Here is a 27,116-nt window from a genome sequence, read left to right as displayed (position 1 = left end):
TTATTTTCAAATATTTTATTTAGAGAACTATGAACTATTTTCTAATAATGCCCTTTACATAGTTGCATCTATAGAAAGCTAGTGGAGTGAGAGCAAAAAGAAGTAGCATTAAAAGAACCTTCCATCACAAACAATTGGTTTATCTACAAAAGTAAACCAAACACAAATAAATCAAAGAGAACATTACATAAATATTTGCCCCATCAAATAGAAATTCAGTGTCAGAATTTGGCATTTAGGATTGATTTGTGAGTGTAGGAAAATACAGTATGCAGTTAGTGTACGGAGCACTACAGCTCTTCATTTGTCTAGAAAGTTGTTGGTACAATGTAAACAGAGCATTTCTAATGATATCCTCAAATTAACAGATCGTAAGTCATTGAGCCAGGAGTGAGGGAAGCTATCCTAGTTTTCTACATGTTTGGCAGCCACTAGCTTTTTACAGGCTGCTGTATATGCGTTTAATTACATCAGCCTCTTCCTTGTCCAGGATGCCCTTGTCCACGTAAGCATCAGCCTGCTCGTCAATGAAATCTCTCAGCTTTGAAAGATCATAGTCTGAAAAATAAGAATTCATTTGTACAATGAGTCACTGCCATTACACTGCTTCACCTAAGAAGCAATGTCATTGTAAAGTTTATCCAAGAAATGCACTTTATCCATCATGAAGAGAATTCAGTACAAGTGCGACTTGTGAAAACAATGCAAAAAACCCTACCAACTGCACAAAGTCTTTTTACACATCGTGGACTTTTAATATTGAAAGAGAATAATCTTCTCTTGCTCTTGATTGCTTGCTGGCAAATGCTAAAGGCAGACTATTTTCTGGTCCAGAGATCTGATATTCTAGTCTGCATGGCAAAAACTGCTGTTAAAACCCTGTTTTCACAGTTGTCATGGATTCAAAGGAGGGTATTAAATTGACTGTTTCCTAAAGAAATCCCAGTGAAATTCCCACTTATTACAAACACTTGTAGTGAAAATTCACTAAAGCAGCTTCCTGAAAATAAAGAACATGCTTACCTTGATACAGAACATAATATCCTGACATGAAAAATACCGCAATGAGTAGTCTTTCTGAGAGTGTCAGGGTCAAAGTAGTCTTTGACAACCTTTGTTTATTAGTCTTTCACAATCTCCAATACAGTGCTGAAAGGTCCTTCCTCCTTTTCCAATAGATGGGTGCCGCTATGCAGCATCGAGCCATTAACCAGCCTTTTCCTATGCCAGACAATATCACTATTTTCCATGAAAAGGAATCTGCTGTAGCGCAATCTTTTAAATAACATAAAAGGGTAACCTATTGTGTAGTCATAATTCTGGGAACAGATCCAGTATATTTGCACAGAAACATGATGCAAGTTTTGGTTACACAGTTTAATAATTAAATTGTTAGCATCAGAAATTAGTAGTGTGGAAAACATCTGTGTCTCTTAAGGGTCCATACTAAGTTAAATGAACTAATATATTTCACAAAAATAGATACATCCTGATTTTTTCAGTATAAGTTACTTATTTCATGGATAGACTCTTCAGACTATATTAATAACAATTTTGTGATGTAGGCCCATGTATATCATCATATATCAATAGGTGGAAGGACCTTCTTTCAAACTATACATTCTTAGCAAACCAGGCAATAATGATTTTGTCTTTTTATAGTTGAGTGACCAAAATTGGGTGGAATTAGAAAGACATTAAGAAGCAAATTAATGCTTGCCATCATTTTTATAACAGTATAAGGCAATTTCAAGTGAGTAATACAGAAAGTTGATATTCAAAACTCCCCACTCCTGAAGAAGTGTCTTCCTATATTTGAGTTAACAGGAATTCTGCTGTTTGCTGTACTTAGGTCAGGATTTCATGTGTGGTCTGTTACCAGCACTACTGAAGATGTTTGTGTCTCCATCCTGTCTGAGTAACAGGGACAAACAGTACCTAGCAACTTATCATTAAGGCTGGGAGATTTCATTTATGTTGACATAATGAGAGTCTCCAGTGAAAGACACCATGGAATGGCAATTAACTGAAGAATAAATACTAAATTAATGCAAATAATGTGGATATTATGTTAACATTTCTGAGTTTATTTTTCTTCTTAGAGTTGCAAATACTATTTTAGATCATTAAGTGGACATGTGAAGGTTTAATTACTACACATTTTATGAGATTATAACCATTATGATATTATCCAATTCTGACTAATTTTTATATCTCATGGCAATTTAATTGGATTTTTTCTGTGAACTGATATCAGTTAATTTATAATACTTATTTAAAGCCTATTAATTTTTACAAGTAATTAGAAAAATCAGTTTTGATTTATATTCACCACAACAGCTGCACCATTACATTTATCTGTGAAACTGCTATAGTAAATGAAGTGAGCTCTTATTTGCATATTCAAAACAAGCCACTTGCCATTGCAATTAATTATGAAATTCTTTCATTCCTAAATGGCTACTGTTAGTGTTATGAAACTATAAACTACCTAAGTATTCTGTGAAAAACCTGAACCTGTTATTTGCATGTATTAACTGGGTGACTCACAGTTACGTTCTTTGGAGACTAACTGGAATAGAATACCCAGCAGCCAGTGTCTACTTGCGGGAGTGATGTTAATTTACACAGGAGAGGAGCTGGTTTTAAAGAGCACTGGATTCAGAGATGAAGCCACGTCTGGGAAATACTAAGGACAGGCCCACACAGCCTATAGATTGTATATATGAAAAACAAACTTTGGACACAAAAGCCAATCAGGCTGAAACCTGGGCTTTTGACGTTTCTCTTTAAATCATGCAGACCACTAAGTTTACTTCCTTACTTAACAGGAAATTGATAATTTTTACCTGGCAAAATGCAAGTTAACATTTCCAGTGTCTCAGTCATTGATTGAACAACAATTTCTGCTGAAATTCATACAAAATCAAGTTTCTATGAATACCTGCCTGAAGAAAACCTAAAGCTCTTCAAGTATGTTTGGTGAGTAAAATGATCCATGAGCAGGTGTGGAAAAGATTGGCTATTTTAATACATAAATTTCTTGTGAACCACTTTTCTGCCAGCTCCCAGGTGCTAGATGGAAGTGAGAAAATGATTGATGAACACATCAATACCACCTAATCTTGTACGGAAGAAATGCAGTGCAATGCATTCACAGTTAGATAAGCTTACCCTGCCTGCACTTTCTTTAACATCATCCCAGGAGAACTGAATTAGCATTTTACAAAAATAGGAAGTATAGAAATGCACAATAAAGATCACATATGAGAAAAGTCAGAACACTGTTCTAATTCTGTCATAACTTAAGCTTACTTTCAGGGCCATTTCCATTGCCAGAGGGCAATAAAGGTATTTTAGTGCAAATGAAAATCCATCTACACAGCAAGCATCTATCTTAATGCATTCACAGGCATATAAAATGCTATTGATCTGCAGTCACAGTCATTTTCATGCTGCAGCAGTGCAGAGGGGAGGTTACTATGAAGAGGAGTGAGGTGCTGCTCAGTCACCATGTGTGATACAGAGAAATAATCATACATGACTGAGATCTAATTACTATAATGAGTACATTGATAAACAGAAACATGTATTAGAATTGGCAGGAAAACTCTTGAGCAAATAGATATGCTGCTGCTAATTGCCATTGCTGCTATGGTGTGGAAATGATTTTAGAGATGGAAAAATTTTTAGAAAGTCCTTCCTGTTGAGGAGGTTTCTGTATAGGCAAATTAGTGTGTTGGGCTGTGGGCATGCACGTATCTCTGAAATGTAACTCATACGAAGTTCAATTCACAGAGAGGGTGGCTAGATTACCCAGGGCTAATCTCATCTCAGATTTCCCTCTGCTTGGCTGGTGCAAGGATCCTTCTTGCCAGGCGCCAGTCATACCCAAGGGATTGATCCCTTGGCTAAGAACCTTCATTCACAGAGAGGGTGATGCCAGAAGATGCAGCAATGGCAATGAAAAGGGACAGAGGGCTGGTTTTAAGTAAGATCTTGAGGGCAAAATTGGTATGGATAAATAAAGATCTGAAAAGTAAAATGGAAATCCTCCCTCCAGCTGTCATACAGCCCTGCCTCTGAGGAAGTCAAATGGTGGAGCAGCTGCTGAACATGCCCTGTGCAGCTGCTTCAGTCACTGCTCCGCTTCTACACAGCTTTGTGTGAGAGCTACAAGTCATTACAGTTGATTTGGGCTGTAATCCAATGTATACAATGTTAGTGACATAAATTTGTATCTTAACTATTTATGGTAATGAAACAAAACTCATTGCTTTTTGTGATGGCATGCACAGTGCTAGCCAGATATGCGCGGTATTCTAGGCACATCCAGACATTTAAAATACATTTACCTCATGACAAAATGGTAGTTGAAAGATGTAATGAACTAAGAAATTAAGCACTAGACTAAACTGATGTCCTGTTTCCCAGTGACAGCAGACCACTGTGACTACCTGGAGAGCACTTCTAGCTAGTGAGTCACTGCCTGTTCTGTGGCCAATGGCTCTTCAAGCCAGTTTACATAAATTTGTCTTAGTTTACTACTTTCATTCATTAATTTAACTTTTACATGACCTGAATTATTTAACTCTGACACCACTAATTGTCACTATAACCTAGACAAGCACAGTTTCACATTATTACTTAACTTCAGCATACTGCTGAGTTACACAACACAATTTAAATTGCATGCTTTATAATGTATGTGGTGCCCACCCCAATGTCAAGGCTTTTTATGTCATACCTTCTTTGTTACCTTGTTTGTTGTGGTTTTTTAGCCATTCTATGTTCTTCCTGATTGCTTCCAAATATGCCTCAGCTTTCCCTAGAGGAAAGTGTGAGAGAGAAATTGGGCACTTAGATCAATGAATAATGCAGCTTGCTTAACTGGGCACAGCAAAGGCAGATTAAAACTATTCTTAGTTTCTGTTTAAAAGCTGAGTCCTGTCAAGCTTAGTCAGGCAAAAGTCCCACAGATGGCTAGCAGGTTTTGTCTGTGCAAGATGAGTCATCCACAAACTCAGGATCATGACTTTTTTGATCTTTATATATAGCTTTTGGTGGTATACATATGGGGATCAAAACCAACCTGTAACTTCTTGATTATCATAATTGTTCAGCAAAGATGAAGTTGCTAAGACAGCAAGGAATGACTTAAATAAGGCTGAGAGCTTTGAGGATCTGTTCATATACAAGTGTCAGAAAAATCCTCCTTAGAGTAGTACTAACGGCATATAACAAATCTAAGATTGTGATATTTCGGAAAGACAAGTTGAAACACAGCTACTTCTAATTTACTGAGATACAGCATGTGTTACAATTACCATGATAACTCCTTGTTATAGCTGAAATTTTAAAGTGATGGCTATTTTGGACCAGAAAGCACACAGGACAGAATTAGTTCAAGGATTACCTAATAAGGTCCCTAAGGAAATATTCCAGCTAATGGGTTTTGAATTCTTAACTTGGCTGGAGCTTTATTGATGTAATGTTCTTACATTTGTCAGGGGAAAAAAGAATCCACTAGTGTTATTAGCATGTAGAAGGCTACTACTGCCAACTATGCATGTCTGCTCCCATTAGTAAATGGATATTACCTATACCATGATTTTTCAACTGGAAGCACAGGATTAGACTTATAGTAAGTTACTCTGTGAAAGAGCAAAGGGCATTGCATGATGAGACAAAGAACTAAATAGGAATCCAATTTAAATTTCCTAAAAGCTACTGGGCTGAACATTTTTCTGAAGGTAAAGGAAAATAACCTGAACCAAACTGAACTGACACATTATCTTCAGACAAGAGATGCTATTTATCACTTCCAGCAGGTGACAGTTTTTCTTTACTGTGAAACTAGGGAGCTATCTTGAGCTATTTTCTATGCTTAAATAACCATTGCTGGAAAAGCCACCTTCTGTCTGTGAGCGGCTGATACTTTACAGGTCTGCACTGCCCACAGGACTGAAACAGGTGACCAATGATCTGCTGTAGCCTTGATTACTGGAATTCATTACTGAGCATGTTGCTGTGAAAACATGCATCCAAAAAAGTACAGGTATAAACCAGCATCAGCACAAAATAGATTATAAGCATTTTTTTGAAAAAATGAACTATAAAATGTAGATGCTTATGCTGGATCTTTAGCAATAAGAGCTCACTGAAAGGTTTGTGCACCAATAAACATCCTCTTTCAGAAGTTTATCACTGCAAGGAGGCAGTGTCCTCTGCAGATTTGGTTTGAGAGATAGCAGCTGATTTGCACCCCATGGACAGAGAGTCTTCAGCTAGCACTATCTAATGTAGCATGGCACATGGCATTATGCTTGCTAAGGCAACTATGATACTAAAAGTATCACTATGCTAAGTTTTCTTATTGAGACAGTAACTTACTGTAATAGGTTCTCAAAGTTATGCAAAACATGTTAATTGCTGATGACCCTTAGCCTCTGCCAAGTTGTGTCACTTTGCAGAACTTTTCATTTCTTTTCATTAACACCTTGTTCTAACACAAACTAGAGAAATCAGTGGGCTTACTCAGAATACTGAACATCCTGATGAGCTGATTTCACTGAAAAAACCCACATGTGAAGATGCAAAATCTCTCTGCACTTCATATTGGTCTCAAAAGAGGCTGTGAATTCTATAAAAGATTACGGCCTTACTCAGCAAATAAGTACTCTTCTGAATCAAGCTGTGGTGTGCTGACCCCCAGTAACCACAGATTGAAGAGATTTATGCTAACAATACCGAAGGTAGGAAAATATTCTAATCACTTGGAGAGTACACATGTAGCAAAAGCAATGACTCTTTTGTACCTCTGGGCTCTTCACTGTTTCCTGCTGCATTTTGTTCTTCATTTTTTGTAGAATCCTTTGAAATTTCATATTCCTTTTCCATTTTAGCCGCTTCTTCTTTTGTACTGTCTGTTTCTTCACTACTTTTGTCTAAAGTAAGAGCAATTTTGTATCAAGTGTATTAAAAGCACTTCTAAATCACATCAACACAATCTCTAAGAAGTAAAATATTCTGACTGATGATTGAGGAAGAACCTCACTGGAGTGGCTCAGAGTGGTTTCTAAAGGTCATCTGTACCCCAGATCTCTGGAAACAGGAATGCCTGCTTCTGCTCTTTACAAACAGTAGCTGAACACAGGTGACTAAAAGGTAATAACATGTACTTCGTAAAGGCACATTACTTTGTGCAGAGAAAAGTAAGAAATTTGCATTTACTGGATCCAAAGTTGACAAAGATTGGGCTTTTTATTATTTAAGTCTTAAAAAGCATTGATACAGCTTGCTTTTGTACGTGTGTAATGTCTGCATTCTACAGAAGAATAGTGAATATACTTCTCAAAAATTAGATAAGTAAAAATTCCTCTTGTGTGTTTTGGAATCCAAGCTGTGGCTACAGGTCCTTGAGGGACTGTATCTTTAACTGGCAGTCTGGCTTCTAAAGCAATTAGCATGCTTTTAACTGAATATGTTAAAAAGATGTGTTATCCAGGAAAGAAAACTATAGAATAAGTACCTGCTGGTAGCTTTGGTCTGGTTTTCGTGGAAGGATTCTCAAGCTTCTTCTTTGTCTGCTCAGCTATCATTGTATCTAAGTTTTCTAGAAATCAAGGCAACACAAAACCCCAGTTATTCTTCAACAGATATGATCCAGAATCTATACTAAATTCTCTGCAACACTGCTTTGAATGGGAAGGAGAAATCTAAGCAGTCTTCATCCTTGCCTCTGAAGAATTAATGCACTAAGAGAACAAACAAATGGCTATATGGAACTTTGACAAATATTATTAAAAAAATTAACAACTAAATCATGACAATAGGTGCACCAAGTAGAGCCAATAAAGACAGTAAATTCTGCATATATATTATAATAATTTATATCACATAAGTCACAAAATATAAATAACAATATCTGTAGCAATTTATTCTGATGAAGCAATGAACGGGTTTAACCTCCAGAAAGCATACAAGACTATGAAATATGTGCTTCATCCTGGAAGGGAAAATATTATCTGAAACTGCTTATCTGTTTGGATTTTTTATAATTTCATTGGAAAAAGAAGTCTAATAAAAGGTTTAAAATTATATTTAGATGAAATAAATATGTAAATCAAACTGGCTAAACCACATTTTTTTTCTAAGTTGCTGAAGTCAAGCATTTACCTGAAAACTCAGTGGACAGCTGTTGCCATGTATACAGCTCTAGAAGCCTAGACAATGTATGTCAATGCAAATTTCAGGAATAATTTGAAAGTAAAAGCACCTTTTTATCAAGAGGGATGATTTAGATATAAGCACTCTATGCTTATGTGTGGGGAGAAACAAGTTCTTATGATACAAAGCTTTATAGATATTCACAAATACCTATTCCAAATATTCCAAATATGTTTTCATCATCAGGGACTGTAGTGATAGGACAAAGGGTAATGAGTTCAAACTTAAACAGGGGAAGTTCAGGTTAGATACAAGAAATTCTTCTCTGTGAGGCTGGTGAGGCACTGGCACAGGTTGCCCAGTGAAGCTGTGGCTGCGCCATCCCTAGCAGTGTTCAAGGCCAGGTTGGACAGGGCTTGGAGCAACCTATCTAGTGGAAGGTGTCCCTGCCAATGGCAAGGGGTTGGAACTAGAGGATATTAAGGTTCTTTCCAACCCAAACTGTTCTTTTGATTATATAATTCTAAATACAGAACATAATACAATGCCATTTTTCTCAGTCACGTTATGGACATGATGTCGAATTTTCTTTCCTTTTGTTAACTTTTTTTTTTAAGCTTCAATTAAACATGGATCCAAAATTTGATAGATGTCGGTGCAGTATTTTTGAGACTTGGTTTTGAATTGTCAATATTCTCTCTATATAACCAGATAAAAGAGTATGAGATGTCGTAACTGTTGTAAAATGGATATTATAGGGCAAGAAAATATTTTAGATTGTAACTTCTGTGTAATGCCAACATTTTATCCATTGACAAGGAGCATCTTTTTCCATCAGAAAGATACTCAGCACTGAAACCTAAAGACTAGGTTTTTATCAAGCACATCTCTTGCCATGGCAGATCGCCATAAGCGATTCTGCCTGCCATCTGACCAGAAATCACATGATCCTGTCTGCTTGGTTGTTATTTACATAAAATGAAAATATAAGCAGTTTTTGTTGGCACCCTGCTTGATTGCACCCAGGCAATTCTACATCACTTCAGGGTTGTTATTTTTTTGTGAAAACTCTTATCATTTGATACGTGTCCTTTTAATGTGATTTCTGACCTTGCTGTATGCCCTAAGCTAAGCAGGTCAGGGCTGGGTTACAAGCTGGATCAGACAGACTGATGAAGAAAAAAGCAAGCCAGAATTACAGTGGTGGTATTGATGCCTCACTAATCACTTGATCCAAAGCTTATTGAAAGGACTGTAAACATCTCTTTCAGTTGAGCTTAAGATACTATTTTTTTATCCTGAATCAGTATCATACTAGTATTCCAGCAGGAATATAAGGGTTCTTCTGTTGCAAGAGGCACAGTTTTTAGAATAAGATTATACAGCTAAGAACTTAAAAACCCTTTGTAAATTCAAGTGAATAGATTATTCTTCTACACCAAGTCATGCAAAAGTGTCACTGATTTAAGACCTTAATCCGGCAGAGCATATTAAAGTAGGCTTAATTTTAAGTATAATAGCATTTTAAAATAGGACTATTTAAGTGTTTAAAATGCAACACATACATAAATGCGCTGATTCCTAAGTGCCTTTCATGCCCTTTCATGAAAGTGGCACTGCTGCAGTAAGACTGTATTACCAGAAAACCAAGACTCCACCACAAGACAGATTTATAACTCACTTAGGCATCTTTAGATTTAAATGTCTGCATACTGATAATATTTCTAGATGCTTTTTATGTTGTTGATAGTGTTTAAAAATTGTACACATCTGCATACAGCACATGCTACTGAAGGCAATAGGATTTATACTCCTCCCTTAGTTACTTCTATAAATACCATTAGGAATTTTGAGTCTTTTTGATTTGGCTAACAATTTGAGTTCAATATATGAGTAATAAATAATACTTCATAGAATCATAGAATGGTTAGGGTTGGAATGGACCTTAAAAATCATCTAGTTCCAACCCCCCTGCTGTAACATGGTAATGTGCAATGTTTTCCAGACATATGCATTGAACAGTTACATTGTGTACCATGTATAATACGGCAGTGTTGACCACTAATAATCCACGCTCTGCCATGAAATCCAGACTGAATATATCAACTCTATTCCATTTTAAAAGCTTAGTTTGTCACTAAAGATATGGACAATTTACTATGACAGGCCTTTTAATAAGGACTGCATTTTACAGGAGAAATAGTGACACTATCTTGCTACCTGGGTTGCACATCAACATGCATCTCAAGATTTCATAAGCAGCTGTATTTGCTGTGTGACAGAGGAGTTAATTATGTGAGCCTGTTCATGTTTATGGAGATTATGTGGTGTACCTACATATGTATCTTTGAGAAAATATTACCGGAGAATCCCAATTCTTCCTGAAGAGGATTTATTGCCCTTTTCCCCCCTTTAGAATTACCTGTCTTGAACAGCTGGTATTGTTTCAAAACATGTTTGTGCCTGTCATATTTGGCTAGGCCAGGGCTGAACAATGTTTGCTCTGGGTTAGGCTGATGGAGTGAGTCATCTTCTCAACCGAGATGTGCCTGGCCAGCAGCTAAGCAACTGCATGTCAGATTTGGAGGTCTAACAAGAATTGATTACTTTTCTGGTATCGTTTCCCTAGCAACATGACTTTTACAGAGGAATAGTTTAGAAAGGTACTGACCTTTCCCCAGAGCTGGCCACTTACTTGAAATGGCACTAATTAAAACAACGGAACAATAACTACTGAGCTAATGGAAGTGACCTACGTTGGTAAAATAGGTCAATCCTCTGGCGGCTGGCTTTCCGTAGAGCCCTATAATCTTGTCACTGGAACCAGACACCAGGAGTCATAAGATCTGTCTTCTGCCTTGCCTCACTTTCTAACTTGCTCCTTTATCTGGGATAACTCACTGAAGCATTCATGCTGCAGGAGGGCTCCTATTTTGAGTAGGCATTCTGAGACATCCTAAGCCCACATTCTACAGGCACTACACACCAATAGATCCTATTAATTGCATCTGGAAATGCAAATTCCTAGCAGTTTTCAAACTTGCAAGCCCTCTGAGTTGGGCATCCAAGAATCTGAATTGCATAAAACCAGAATGCTTATCTGTATACTCTGGGGGAAAGCACTGGGATAACACCCTTCAAACCCATGGAAAAAGATACTGTGTAAAAAAATATTACAAACTAAATTACGTTCCTATTAGAGAGGCAGAAACTAATGTACCCATCCAAGCATTTACAAATTGGTAATGGAAGCCTGAAATGGACCCTTCTCTATAGGGTCTAATCTGTCTGTCTATAGATAGACAGATTTACAGTGTTTTCTGCACTCTTGTGAATCTTCCTGCAAAGGGTTTTTTCATCTGCATAATTGTCTTGCACCCGGGAGGCAGTTTCACATTCTATCCTCATCAAATTGACTGAAGCTGAGATTTCATGTCATTAAAGTTCCACAGAAAGACCTGCTTTGCTGCTGTTTTCATACAGCATAGATAGGCTGTGTTTATTAAAGGAGCAAGAAAGATGATCATGGTACCTGAGAATCTTAATGATAGATAAAAAAATTAGTTTAATGAGGTCACACACTGCAGCAAGCTTCAGCTGGGAAGCTTTGTGCTGATGACTGCTTGTATGAGATGCACATATTTCATGCATTAAAAAAGCGCAGTTCTCCCAGGGCTCTGTCTCCAGCAGCAGATGATCCTTAAGAGTTCATAAAGCTTTTTTCCATCTGTGACAAAACTCATGACATTACAGCATTTGCTTGTGACTATTCTGTGGAGAACAGCATACCTGATTAATTCTTTGACCAAATCTTCCTTTTAGTTTGCATGAGTGTGGGTCCAAGAACTGTCAATATCCACTGGATTTTCACCAGTGTAGTCAAAAGCAGAGTTTGACCTTTAGTTAGCTCATGCATGTATCTTGCATTCGTCACATAAACTGCTTAAGCTGTGCTGAACAAGAGAAATCCCTCCATTGTGAAATTACAGATGGGTCTCAGCCCCTTGCAAATCTCCTGTTCCTTTCTAACTCCCTGCCTTAGAGATACAGCATTTTCTTTTTGAATCTTCCTGTTTGACAGATTTTTCATCATAGTGCCATGAGGAATGACATGTTGGATGACAAACTCAAGGTAGTGGCACCACTTGTAAATGCATTGCATGCAAGATAGATGGTCAGAGTGATCTGAAATACAAACGTCAGCAGTACCGGTTGGCAATCAGATTAAAACCTGTTTCCTTTGCATTGCTCCAGTTCTCCTAGAGCTGTGTGGTGCAGTCGTTTCCTAATCCTTTCCCATTCTGAGCCTGCTACGTGGCCTGTGTGCACATTTTATGTATTTTGATAGCATGCACTTTAAAAGCATGATGGTTTGGGACTGAAGCAGCATGCAGCCGCCTCTACTGCAAGAGTGGGATGGAGCTTAATTCTGAAAGTTCAGTGACACCTTCTTTACCCTGCACCCACATCATCATCTCAAATCATAACTTATGGCCTCGGTGTTCAGCTGTCAACAGAGACACTGAATTCAGAAATTAAGGGGGATTTTTTTATGCAGCTAGTAGATACAGTGAGAGAAAATAAAAGCACTGCCCTTCTTTCTTTAGAAATGCAAGCTGCTTGCTAGGATGCAAAGCCTAGATTTTCAAGCACTAAGCAATATACTTGTCAAAAGAGACACTATGCAGATGGAGATTTCTTACGAAGTATCCAGTTGGGAAAGCACAGAGGAGGCAGTGAAGGGAAATGGAAGAAGAGGTAATATATTTGCAAGAAAAAGCTGCAAATGTAAAAGGTAGATAGTGATGAGCAAAGGAATGAACTCTAATATATTCATTCTGGCTCTTGGATATATGATTTGATAGTCATGTAACAGGATTACTAATTCTTTCTCTCATCACAAAACTACTCTGGATCTCTCCCAGAAAGATTCCTGAGAAAATTTATGGATACTGGAAATACCATGCTCTTACTGCCACTCTCAGGTGATGCCCACTTTACTGTAGTGTGTGGTGGTCCTGGTTTTTAAGACCTGGGAGGTTAGCTGTAATAGACTTTTCACACCATAGCTACCTATTTTTGTCCTCTTCATTAAGTCTGAATGAGAGAAAATAGGTGATAAGATCTAAGCAGTGGGGGCACAAAACATTCCAAGGCAAAAGTAGCATGGGACAGACATGGGTGAGGCATGGGATAGAGCTACAGAAAGAAAAGCTGTAAGTTGCAGTGGGGTCTGTGATTAACATACTTCCTAGGTTCCAGTCTTATCTGGGACCTTTGCACGCTCTCTGTCCCCACATCCTTTTATTTTACCTTCATGCAAATTCATCTTGGTTTTAGCGGTATTATGAAGTACTGTCCATGCCTTTCATCTCCCAAGGCAAAAGGTTCACATGATAGTGTCCATTTACCACTTGCAGCTTCTGGCACTTATTTAGCTACACCTTCCCTCCCCCCTCTGAAATCACACAGTCTGCGTCAGGGAGCATCTGCTTCTGGGGACAATGAGTAAGGGAAGGTGATGCCAGTCCGTGCTGTGATCTGCTCTTTGCCTCACAGCTTTGGCTCTGTGCCTGTTCTTGCCTAACAAATATCAGGATCAGATCTTTGGCCTGCAGCATCTGTGCTGATGAGAACTTCAAGCACTATTGACAGTATTCGACCAAGTCCTCCTTGACCAAGAAAAGGCCAGATTGCACTTACTATGCACTAGCCTATGCTAAGGAAATTGCAGAGTTCTGTCTTGATCAGAAGTGAAGCCGTGGAGGCTACTAAGTGCAAATGTGAGAGGCAGAACAGAATAGCTATTACATATTCCTTAGCGTGCAGAGGCAGGAACATGATAAAAATCATGTCCACTAAAAATAGGGGACTTTCTGTTTCTTCTGTTTCCCCTGCGGCCTCAAGGGGAATTTCATGCTGCCTCAGACTGTCTAAAAGAGAGTATTATAGTAGAACAATACGAAACAGTAACTTTAGGAAAGGGCAAACTGATGAGTGCATGTATACCTCGGCAATAGCTTACCAGTGAACCATCCACCTCCCTATTGCTAGTGCACCTAGTTTATTGCTACTGCAATCCTGAAGTTTGGCCTTATTTCCAATTGTCCATGGAGAACAAATGATGAGGGGGTAGAAGAGGTAAATAGAGACATCTGTTCATGTCCATTTCTAACCAACACAATCTCCTACTCAGTCACGGGGGAGAGTGTGGATTCTGACAGTGAGTCAGAGCCAAAGGGAGGTGGTGTGAGAGATGGCTTTGGTTTGGTCTATGCAGGGAGGCAACTGTGACTCAAACAGTGCATACTGATGAGCTGGAGCAATTTCTCCATTTCCGTCCTAATTAAAGGGGGGTTTGCTCCCCACCCAGTCTGCAGTGGGCTGTGTGTTATACACCGGATCCAGTAAGTAAAATGCTCTACAAGGAGGTGAAAAGTGCAATCTCCCTCAGAAAGAGCAAAGCTATGTAGTGCTTAAACTTAATTTTCTTCCCACACTTTGCCTCTTTTCCAACTTTGCTCAGTTTTGGAAGATACAGAGCCCTGATTCAGAAACTGAAAACAAAATTACCAACCTCAATCATGTGATGTGATAAAATATGCAGTATCATGGTGAAGCTTCTGTATCTCTGTGAGAGAGAGAAGTACTGATGGCAAAAATTTGTGCTACACGTACCAGTCAATAAGTGAGAACTCCACGCAAGAATACAATGTGCACATAACAAATTTGCATTTCTAGGGTAATAGTTCATCGGATAACACAACTTCCATTTGGTTGGGGTGGCAATAGATAACTTTGCTACAAACTTACTCTTGTAAGCACCTTACAGCAGGAGAATATAATCAATGTATTTTTTTACAAGGAGTTCATACCTACACAGTGGTGCCTCTTAGGAATTCATCTAGCATCTCTCAAAGCTCTCTTTTAGTTATGGTCCACTAGGCTCTAATTAAAAATATTTCCTAGAATGGTTCCTAAAAATCACTCATTATTTTGGTCTTATTGGTGGGAGATGATTTACAAATACATCTGAACAAACTGGCAGGAACCATTTGTTCCTACTTCTAAGCTGACAACAATGTTATTAAAATGTATTACAAAACTATAGTTTACATAATTACTACAAACAGAGCTTTTATCAGGATGGTAGTGGACTGGTATGCTTTCATTTTAAAATTAGCTAGATAGCCTGGTGTATGCAGGAAAAGGCACTCAGCACACAAAAAATTCCTCTTTGTGTGGTGTAGACAAATATTTTCCTTAATATTTATCTGCCCCGTGATAGATGGTTTTGCTAGAAAAGCTCTCACAGTGAATCTCCACCATGACACTACTCAACAGACAGAAGGAAAATGAAGAAAAAGTATGGTATTATTCCCAAACTAACATTCAAACAGCAAAGTATCTACACAATGCATTCCTTATTCTGCTCTGCTGAAATCAAAGTGAGTGGCTTGAAAAGCACTTTTTCTCTTGAAGCACTATGAAGGGTAGAGCTCTTTCAGTTCTGCATGATATCAGCTATTTATGCAACAGAAACAGTCTGAACACCATGAATAATGAAATATTTTATGCTGAATCAGTCATAACTTCTCTGAAAGTTTCTTCCTGCTTTCTGTTGGTCATTATGTGGAGAGATTCCAACTCTTTCATTCCATTCTGTCACTGCATCCTTGCCAACAGCAATCATTGTTTCAATAGCTACTCTAAGTCCCTCCTAATATTCAGCCTGTTCAGTGATAACAGCCTGTGACTCTGGCAGGCTCCAGCAAGCAAGAAGAGTTCAGCTGTTTGGGCAGCATTTGCTGGATGTTGACAACCAACCCATAGGTGGGTAAATTGATACCACAGTTGGATCTAATTAATAAGACACCTGTGTAATCAAGATCCTGTGTCATATGATTAATTACCTTATGCTTTCTGTACCAAGAATGTCGATTAATTTAATTGCAAAAATTATATTAGAGCAGCTTTCAATCTTCAGAAGGCAGACAGGCTTTCTAGAAGGATTTCTGAAAGCCTTTGAGCAGTCTCGACATATATCATGAGGCCTTCACTCCACAGAAGAATGTGTGCCCAGTGCCATAAAATACAGCATTCATAGTTAAGGAAGTAAAGAGTGATGGAAAATAGTGGCATTTTGCCACTGCAGGGCAATTATCACATGTGATGCGTTCCAGCTGAACACAGTTTATATCACTTTGTTACAGCCTGTCTTTAATGCTTCCAGAGCTATACTTTCTGAATAGATACTGTAAAAGGTAGGCAGTATTTTTTCTCCTGGCTTTCTGGGTTCTTAGTTACATATTTAGCATATGGAAAGATTTCAAATTTCTATTTAATACTGAATATGTATATTAAAACATGAACTTCCCCCTCCTTGCATTTGTATGTATGTGCAAGTGTGTTTTTCTTGCACCACACTGCAGCTAGATCCTTTGTAACTTAAAGCTAAACCTAATAAAATCATTCACTGCAGCAGCAAGATGCTTTCGCCTAGAGTAGGATACAATGATGATGACATAATGCTGGGGTTTCCAAATCCCAAACCAGCTGTTACTGGTATATGCATTCAAAGTCACTGTCTCTGCATCTGTGCGAGAGGCACAAAAGCTTGTGACTTGATTGAGTAAATGATTTATTATTTTGAATGTATAATTCAGGGACATAGCTTATGCATGGCTTCAGCCACAGAGTGGGGAAAAGTAATTTAGGCAGCTTCCTACTGTAACAGAAAAGAGAAAGGATATAATCCATCTGCACAGACCCAGTATGCAAAAAGCGTCCCATTTTAAAAATTGTTTCTTCTCTCTGCCAGTCATTCATACTAATTTCTTTATCTGCTATAAATAAACACAGCTGGGCATCAATCCCCTAACCTAAACTGCACCAGAAACACAGTACCTATTCAAGCATTACTGGGTATATTATGATGTAACTTCTAGTTGAATAAGGGTGGTAGTGAAACTGCTGCCATGCTTAGGGATACTGCAAGAAGCTAAGATTCTCCAGTTCCTGCTGTTCTTGAATCTTTGACAGTATTAGCCCAATAAATGAAGGACAGTTTTAAAGCAATTTCTTAACAGCAAGTCTAAAAAAAGAATACCACAGAAGCAACTTGAGACCTATGAGAAAGCTTTTTCCACTACAGTAAGTTGCTTTGATGGAGTACAAAATCCATCTCTTCATAAATCACTCATTTGCAAGGCAGTCTGGATACATCAGTTGATAGTCCTACTTTAAATCCAGACTGAATCAGACCTCTGAACCTAATCCCTGCCTTCCGTACTATGTCATCATGGCAATTTGTTTCCAGGGATACAGTATTTATTTACTCAAAGTAAAGCCAATGTGAACAACTGCACTGAATTTTAGCAGGAAAAAATGCATCCCTAGTGTAATTCCATTATCTGAATGGTCTTGCATCAGGAATGAATTTAGCCTATGAAGTTTTGGCACAAGACTATCAGTGAGGGCAATATATGCTCAAGCTATATTATCTTCATTTGTAGAATGCCACTGAAACCACTGAGCTTGTAACCAACCATTTCTTTATGTTTATCTTTCTTTAAATGTATAGTTAACCAGAGAAGTAACGAGCTGAACTTTAGCAGAAGTAGTAAAAACATTGTAAAATTCAAGGACTTCTCACAGAAAATAAAGGGATAATCTTGGTTAGAGCTATAATGAATTCTTTAGAGAAGAGGTGCAATCAGGAACTGAATGTGAATTATGGTACGCTGGATTTTTTGCAGCCAAGTAATTGATAATCCATACAGTTACAGTTGCATGGATAAACCACTCATCTGCAATGGCCCATATCAAACAAGCCAGCAGAAATGATGAAAGATCACTGCCAGTCCCATCTCTGTAATAGGCTGATTTATTAAGCTGAGAAATTGCCCTGATGTAAAAAAAAAAAACCTTTTCCGGCTAACCCAGACCAGGAATGCTTAAGAGAAATAAAAGGTTTGTGCAGAGCTTATGCAGATGAGCCCTCCTGTAGCTTTGCTTGTTTATCTAGAAAGGCTACCAACAGTTAGCAGAAAAGTTTGTAAAAACCAGGAAAGGTGTGTGAAAAAGCAGAACAAAACAGAACAACACCAGGCTGTTCCAACATCCCTCTTCAGGGAATTTCATAAAGTCTGCATAGCCACAGACTCTAAAACAGATCCAGCAGAAAATGCTTCAAAAACTACTCCTGTGCCAAGATGTAATGCTTTCCATGGGCAGGAGGAGTTTTATTCGGTAGAAGACTATAGCGTTAGGTCCCATCTACTGTAGCTACTTACAAATGACAGATGAAAGGTACTGAAGTGCTGGATTCTTTTTAGAAAATGCAGGTACCTGATCCACATCAATATAACTGAGCATAACACTAATCTTCCTGTGACATTAAAACCATTGAAATCAAGTGCGCTTCACAGGTGTGAAAGTGGAATAATCTTCTGAATACATGTCTGATAAATAACCTTTCCTTCATTTGATGGAAATATTAAAGCAATTTGGAATTCAACATTGCTATAATGAATGATGAATCATTTCCAAGTACAGCTTTAACATTTTGAATGAACAAGTCTAAAACAGGATTCAAAAAAGAAAAGATAATTACCACTATTGGTAAAGTAAGAACATAGCATTAATAACACAGTTGCATAAAGTATGTGCTCTCACCCAGATAGGAAACCCCTTCTTCTGGTGTGATTGTTCCATATTTAACCATCATCTTCACAAAATCGATCAGGGTTTTCATAATAGTTATCAAGGTCTCTTTCTCTTTTGCCTCTGTATCTGCATGAGGAGATAAAGCAAAACTAGTCAGACTTCAGGTAACTTGGAAAACTCAGTTCTGCAGATTCTGCACAAACTTAATGCATAAAAAATTACCTACTCACTAAAGTAAAATGCTGTGCTGATTAGCAAAGAGAGCTCCTATATATGTTTCCTTTTAAACTGCTCCTGCAAAGTACAGCTGGATATACTTTAAAACTTCAGGGCTTGGTTCTTCATAGTTTTTTGTCTTGAAGGTATATGTTACGGAAGGCAAATGGTATGAATTCCATTTTATAGATAAGAAAACTACACACACTGAGATGAAGTGACTTGACAGAGTTCAAATTGCTGGTCAGAGGGCACATATAGGCTCTGTATGAGGAAAATAGTTCAGAGATCCTTTCTCCTATAAGATCCATGAGTTCAATTACAAAAAGACAAAGTATCTCAAATGAGATTGTTAGCATGCACAATATCATGGCTTAGGTACTGGGAAAACATAATATTGCATGGTTGGAAGGATCCTGACTCCAGAATGGGGTATAAAGAATGATTTTTCATTATAAAAATCAGTCTTTCTTGCCCATAAGTATCTCTATCTTCACAATTATTGCTTATTAGATTTCTTTTTCCATTTTGTTTATCTGCTGAACAATATGACTCTCTTTCAGTTTACACAAGCTCTTCCTGCACCTGAAGTTGTTGCTGAAGGACCCAACAGAGCCAGGGAACACTGTCAGGCAGGGACAGTCAGAAACATACTCCCAGCCTTGCTGAGGGTCAGCCCCTTTAGAGAGCTGCTCAGCAGGTTTTTTATTGCTGCTTGCAATTTAACAAATATCTGTAGGATGCAACTGAATTGAATCCCTTGCCCTCCAGCACGATGCAAGCCAGCAGGTGAACAGCATAAAGCAGGAGACAGGCAGAGATGTGCAGCCAGTGGGACCTGGTTTGATTTGCTTGATAGCCTGTTACACACAACATGCCTTTCTGCTTTGTGAGTAGAAAAAGAGAAAGAACAAGCATACAGAACTGCTATGGGAAAATGCAAAGAACAGGAAGAAGGGTATGAAGTTTGTAGATTGAACTTGAGCAAAACATGCCCTCAGGTTCTAGCTCTCCACTCAGGTGTTTATGAGGACAGTTCGAAGCAAACTTAAGGCTCCTGCAGGACAAGGAATCTACAGAATAAATTGTTGCTGACTGTGCTGGAAAGAGCAGAAGATATGCTGGCTGCAGAGGGTGAGAGTGGGTGTGTGGCAGAGCATGCTGACAAAGGGGCTGTGGCGAGGTGCCACAATCTTGCCTGAAATAACAGGAAGGCAATGATGTCTGGCACCGGAATAGGAAGAGACATGCAGGGCTTTCATTGCAATAAACAACAAATCTGTGGTTTGTGAAAAGGCTAGGTGGCTCAGACTCATTTACTGGTACCATCACTGGGAGAATTCTACTGTGGCTTACTCGTATCTCTGTTGGCTTACGAGACACGGATGTTACTGGAAAGATCTCTGGAGAAAACAATTTGCCAGTTTTTCCATCAAGCCGTTACGGGAATGAAAAGAATTCAGAAGTCCTGAATCTTACAGCACAAGATGGGAAGGGCTACCTAGGTCACACAGTTTGCAGTTCTGAGTGCTGTTCCTCCCACTGTTTTGCCATACTCACTAATCATTAACTTCTGCTACTAATCAATTTCTGCTGTGCATCTTAGAGAATGCTTTTAAAACACATGGTCTTTTGGCAACTAGAGCAGCTTTGGGGAAGGGAAAGCATGAGAACAAAACAAAGAAAATGCAAATTTTCTAACTTTTTTCCTAACTATTCCCGTAAACACACAATGAGCTCACCTGAGTTGAGGCTTTTTAATAGTGCATAAAAGTTTGGAAAATACTGAAGGTCTTCAAAATTATCTTCAGAGGGCAGCTCATTTCTTCTTTCCAAGATATTGGATGATGACCATGTGTTATCCAATGTATCATCAATTTCTTCATTAACGAAACTATCCTGATCAGCTTTGCTTGGTATCTCCATAAAAGATATAGAAAAATAGTATCTATAAGCACATTGCTTTTGGTGATAGAGTTAATAGAGCAATAAAAAGTATCTGTAACTGACGCCAACATTTTCCTAATTATGAGGTGAAGACTGTACTATTTTCTCAAAGTTATTTCAATTTGGCATTTGACTTAAACCTCAAAGTAACTCACAATTCATTTTTCTCTCTAATGGAATTTCTTCAAGAACACCTTTGCTTCCAGACTGAACTAGTTTTTCCCTAAAGCAAAGCAGTTTATTGGTCTGCTTGTACGTTTGGCAGATGGATCAAAATAATTAGCTAAGAAGTTACCATTCTCTCCTGTTGCTTCTCTTTTGTATCACTCTCTGCTCTGCTTGGAGGGTAATCAAAATCTTCAGACTCCTTCTCACGGTCCTTCGCTTCATTTGCAATTAGCTGCTGTAAAACCTCTGCTACTTCATCTTCCAGGGTATAGGCCTGACTCTCTGTGATCTGTTAAAACAGTACACTGCACTTATAGAATACTGTTGTTTTCCTAGATTAATTGTCGAGATGAAACTTTAGCTTTGTAAATAGGTTGCTTCAAATACATTTGCTTCAAAGGTAAGCACAGACAGGTTAATACGTTTACTGATGGATATGTTTATACATATAGACATATATACACGTTTGTATTCTTATAAAGATATATATACACACATACAAACACATATGAAATAGGTGGGTATATGTAAAAAACACCCATCCACCCATACAGCCTCCAGCAGGAAAGCAAAGCAATATAGGGCTTGACACACTTGTTAAGAGTCCAGCTCAAAAGATGGAGCTGCAAGTGCAGTATACATGTGTATATACTTGTGTGAGTGTATAAATACGTATGTTCTCCAACGTATCAGTGGGATTCAGCATGCAACAGCTACTTGCAAAATCTATTGCAGGAAAGATAAGGTTTGTATTTGAAACTACAAGGATCCCATATTGCAGTGGCTAAAACCATTGAGACATCTAGAGGTGGGAGACAAACTCAGTCTTGCTAAAAATCAGTAACAATGAGGTATGTATCCCCAGCTAACCAGCACCATTATATACTTGCAGATGACAATAATAGGTGGATAGGAATAGGCTCAGGCCTTTCCCCATAAGCATCCAAAAGAAATTAAAATTACAAAAGATCTTTATGAGAATGAGAAGAGAAATTACAGGAAAAATGAGAGCAGACATGGGAGGAGTACAGTCAGTGAATGTTTTCTCAACATCAGAAACATTCTGCAGCTTGGCCTATTTTTTTGCAAAACTATCACAGGAACAACAATAATATTGCAATGTGCCCAAATAACTCAAGAAGCTTGCCTAGAGTTTAAATCCCATTCATTTTCACTCAAGTCAGCAGGACACAGTGCTCATCCAATTGCTTTTTAAAAGCGCATTAAACCAACCCACAAACCAGGTAAATGAAGTATAAGAAGATACTTACTAGCCCCAGATTTAGAAGTTTTGAAACAATCTTGTCAAACACTCCTCTATCGTTTTCCTCATAAATTCTTGCAGCAATTTTTTGTACAATGTCTTCAGCAGTCAAAGGAGTGCCATCTAATTGATGGAGACCATCTGGATCATCTGAAAGGATTACAGTTTAACTGTGTGCTGAGTGTCCTAACTCATTTGGATTAGACATCTTGTAAAAGAAATATCTGCCCACATCTTTTCCTGTTCAGAGCAAACCAGCACTTTTTAGACACATTAGGAATATACTTTGATACACACTTTAGAACCCATTACATCACTCTCAGTAAAAAGTTCTTTGTGTCCATTTTCCACACCTGAAAGATGCCTTTCTGACTTGTTCTTTTGAAAGAGCAAAGATGAATGTCAGAAGCATACTATCCTGCTTATAGAAAAAGAATGTAAGAATGAGAGAATACTGCTCACCTACCTGCTCATACGCATCTTCCTAGTACCAGCTTCCATTGTATGGCCACTTAGACAAAAAGTGATCATGACAAATCATGATCATGAGATAGCATACTATCTCCTTTGGATTTCAGCAAATGACATTTTAATTATGTAATCATTACTTATGACAAATAATATCACCATGACTAATGGGAAAGTGAATATGATGAGGAAACCTTGGTATGTGATCAGCATATTTTGATATAATTAAAAAGATCCTAAGCTAAATGCTGCTCTCAGAGGACTCACTTAAACTACAGGTCAATTAACTACTCCTGTAGTAAAGGCAAGTGTTCTTTGGCCTTCAGTAACTTTTAGTTTTGTGATGAAGAGAATTATCTAGCATTGCACAGAACACTTGGAACAAATTTATGTGATTTAGCTCTATATAAAAGTGGATCTTCCTTTCAAACCAGAATAAATATATTTTCATTTAAAAGCATGTCCAATTTTCCTTCCATCAAATCTAAATTGCTAAAAAACATAATGCAAATTACACAGTTGGATTTTCCTCCACAGAAGAAGACTCTGAAAATCAACAGCAATTCTTGTGTTTCAAAACCTAATTCTAATACGACAAGGTTCCTCTACTGGAAGTAGTCAAAACTGCATTCCAGTAACAACGGTGAGTGAAAAATGCATGACTGCAATCAGACTGCAAGAGAACTCTAACCTAAAGTTCACCAAAAGATAATTACAGAATACCTTGGAATTTATAATCCCGCCCACTTTTAGTGGAGTCATAGTCATCCACAAGCCTGCGGTTCTTGGTGGAGTCTGCATCATCCATGGCCAGTTGCTGTTCATACAAAGAGCTTCTAATTGACTCCCTCTCCTTTTCATCCCTCTCTCTTTCTGCTACTGATTTTAGCAGATTCAGGTCATCGACAAAGGAATAATTCCTGAACTCTGGCTTATTTTCTGGAAAATATATCAATGCACACATGACATAAAATCTTACACCTCTTTGAATCCATTATGAATATTGCTATAAAACCAGGAAAGATGTTTTACCTGTGGGAGCTATCTTCCTATTCTTGTCTGCTTCAGCTTCAGCAATCTGATATACAAAGATGAAACAAGTAAAACAACAAACAGGCAGAAGGAATAAACACTAAAATATGTGATCTCTTAATTTATCAATATCAGCAGAAGCCTTAATGCCTGAACTTCACTCTTAGTAAGAAGTTTGCCTTAGCAAGTAGAACATGATTTAGCGCTTCACACTTTTTGTCAGTTCCGTCACACCCTTTGTTCAGAATCGGACATTATGGGAAGCAGGGAAGGGCTTTCCATTTAAAGATAAATGCCAGTTACATTTTCCCACCTCAGTCAAAGTGCCTGCTATATTCCTGTAGGAAGTCAATACAAAAGCGCAATACACCTGTGAGCTGCTGAAGCTGACAACCTGCTTTTGGAATGCTGGACAGTAAAACTCTATGTGCCAGTTGTCTATTTTGTATCCAAGCCCATCAATATTTACTTTACTGACAAATCTATTAACTCATTTGTTAAGCCATTAGGATATTCATGGAACCTGAAGGCTCAAAACATTATGGAAATACCCAAACCAAAAAACATTGTAAATAATTTTTATTTCACTTACCTGTTCCTCCAGAGGTCTTTCTACACTTAATTGTCTGTTGTGTATAGCTTTATCTAGAATAAAAAAACCACACACATATATACACTCATTCATATGATGCATGCAACTACAAAAGGACAGCATGTTTTTGCTTCTAGTATTCTCTCATAAAACACAGACTTAAATCTGATGCCAACTGCTATTTCATGTAAAAAAAAAAAAAAAAAAAAAAATCAGTGTTCCTAGAAAAATGAGAATACAATAAAAAAGTCAAACATTTAAACAAAGCATGATTGTTTGGGGCAGGAGAAGTTCTGCAAAAGACATAGTACAAATGCAGATATAGACTTCTTCTGATAAGAAAACTAGTAAAAAGAAAATGGGGGGGGGGGGAATACTGTAAGAGATTGACTAAAATAGCAATAATCGGATTGGCACAACCAAGAGATTAAAAATCTCTTACATCCAGGATACCAGGGGAGACTGGGAGTGAGAGAGAGACTTGTGCAGAAACTGCTGTGGAATGGCTGAAAACATCTCTTGGAAAAGACTGAAACAATTCAGAGCTTTTCCCTCTACCAACACCTAGCTCTTCACTTTCATATTAGATTGTAACTTCAGTGATCCAGTGTATTGCACCAGTAATATTGTTTCTTTAGGATCTAATTGCTTTTAGTCTAGTGGAAGGAAAGTTTTTACTTTATCTGTACCCTGAGAAACTTTCCCCATTCATAGAAAATGGAGAAAACGTGTTAAGGAAGGCGCTTACCTTTGCCTCCGGGCTTCGGGAAGCAGTGCGCCCGGCTTGCCAGCAGCGACAGCACCTGCACCACGACGGCCAGCTTGAGGAACATCTTGCTGCCGCCCAGCCCTCTCGGAGTGCGAGCCTGGACCGGAGCTGGGGCCGCTGCCCTCGACGTTCCTGCCCGCACCGCCCCGGCGGGCGCGCAGCGCAGCGCAGCGCAGCCGCTGCCCGACGGGCGCTGTCCAGCGGTGCGGTGCTGAATCCGCAGAGCGCAGCAGAGCAGAGCCGGCCACCGCGCTCTGCCCCGCGTCCCCACGACCGCAGAAATGGTCGAGACCGTCCCCGCGCCGGCCCCGGGCAGGGGGGAGGAGATGGAGGAGGGCGGAGCATGCGCGCCCCGCTCCGCGCCCGCTGCCCCGGCGCTCCCGCCCCCGGGGGAGAGGCACCGGAACCTCCGCGGGGCTGCCCCGCCGCCCGCGGGAGGGGGCCCGCCAGGGGTGGTGGTGCGGTGCGGCGCTGGGGCCGCAGCCGCTCTGGCAGCAGCTCTGCGGGGAAGCTGTGGCCGGCGCTGGGGGGCCGTTTGCGCACGCCTCCCGAGCTGGGGAAGTGCAATGCGGCCTTGCAGAGGGGCCCGGGGATCACGTACATCTAGCCCAGACCTTCCACGGCAAAGGCACAGCCATCAACGATGCTTTTACTGCAGAGAGAGGATCTCGCTCTTCAAAATTTAGAATGAAAACCAGACAGTAGCAGAGATGGCCACAAGCATGTCAGCTAATTCCGAACAGGTTCATAAATTAAAATTTAGCCCTTGCAGACACAGAGCATCAACAGATCCCTAGAGATGAGCAGACATTTTCAGCGTTTTGTGGCAGAACAAAGGATTGCAGCAGGAGCTCTTTTCAGCACAATAGGATCGGCTTCCAAAATGGGAGATGACAGTGGGTTTTCTTCAAAAAAGACCTCATCATTTTGTACTGATAGATGCATACGTGCAGGGGTCAGCTGGAAACACGTCAACATCAGAAGTCTCAATACTTGCTAACTGCTTAAAAAAAAAAAGGCTAAAACCTCTATTTGGGGAGAAGAAGAGGATCAGTGCATTTGCAGCTGAGAGCCAGGAACATGGGAACTGTTCAATCCCTTACGAGTGTATTACAATGCAAGCTGGGAAGAACACAAAAAAGTAGAGCAATAATTAATTGGACTAAAAGCACTAAAATTGCATTTTTTTCCCCTTTTATTAATACTCATGCCTTTGTATCTAATTTAGATTAAATAGTGACAAACCCTGATGCTCTAGTTTACATCAGGCTCACTAATGTAGATTAGTATGCTTGTGATTCACAAATCCAAAGCAATAACTTTCAGATGTGCACCAATAACTCCATAATCCTTACCTATTACTGGGCTCCTACCTTTGGATCTGCACCAGAGTTAGGATTTATACGGTATTTGGTTTTGGTTGGCTGTATGTTAGAACCAAATAGGTTTATTTACACATTGCCTGGTAACCGACAAGAAAATTATTAGACTAAATTAAACTTCCCTCACTTCAGAAGCAGAGAAGACAAGAGCTTCCACAAGAATGTGTAGACTCTTCCCCTGCCAGCTTTGGCTCATATATATATGTATATATTCACATACCCGTCAACAGGAATCTCAAACCTGCAGAATATTACAGGAAAACAAAAACCATCAATTCTTACTTCAATATTCTTGATATTCTATCCCAATTTTGTATTAATTCAACAGTCCATTGCAAGTCTAACGTTCTCAATGTTCAAAAAAATATATACTTGCTCTCATTTAGCCTTCCTGATATTCTATGCCACCTGCACATTTCCTGCAATGCATTTTAAACATGC

The 27,116-nt window shown here is 38.9% G+C and overlaps 1 protein-coding gene across 4 annotated transcripts; it reads right to left on the bottom strand.

Moving 5' to 3' along the window:
* On the bottom strand, positions 1 to 25,442 carry SCG3 (secretogranin III). 4 transcript variants are annotated; one of them, XM_065688668.1, is made up of 12 exons: positions 25,273 to 25,442; positions 24,525 to 24,577; positions 23,933 to 23,978; positions 23,624 to 23,839; positions 22,440 to 22,582; positions 21,296 to 21,457; positions 20,796 to 20,973; positions 18,847 to 18,963; positions 7,532 to 7,615; positions 6,819 to 6,947; positions 4,748 to 4,828; positions 1 to 558 (listed from the first exon to the last, which is right to left on the bottom strand). In XM_065688668.1, exons 1-12 carry the CDS (start codon positions 25,355 to 25,357, stop codon positions 440 to 442), a joined length of 1,413 nt encoding a protein of 470 aa, XP_065544740.1. In that variant the 5' UTR covers positions 25,358 to 25,442; the 3' UTR covers positions 1 to 439. The 4 variants fall into 4 exon arrangements, with proteins under 4 accessions (XP_065544740.1, XP_065544741.1, XP_065544738.1 ...); XM_065688669.1 differs by having other exon boundaries at positions 4,760 to 4,828; XM_065688666.1 differs by lacking the exons at positions 23,624 to 23,839; positions 24,525 to 24,577; positions 25,273 to 25,442 and having other exon boundaries at positions 23,933 to 23,995.
* Between the last annotated feature and the right edge of the window lie 1,674 nt (positions 25,443 to 27,116).

The sequence above is a fragment of the Lathamus discolor genome, chromosome 8, assembly GCF_037157495.1.
Source record: "Lathamus discolor isolate bLatDis1 chromosome 8, bLatDis1.hap1, whole genome shotgun sequence".
Classification (NCBI taxonomy): Eukaryota; Metazoa; Chordata; class Aves; order Psittaciformes; family Psittacidae; genus Lathamus; species Lathamus discolor.
This window is presented reverse-complemented; position numbering and strand designations above follow the sequence as displayed.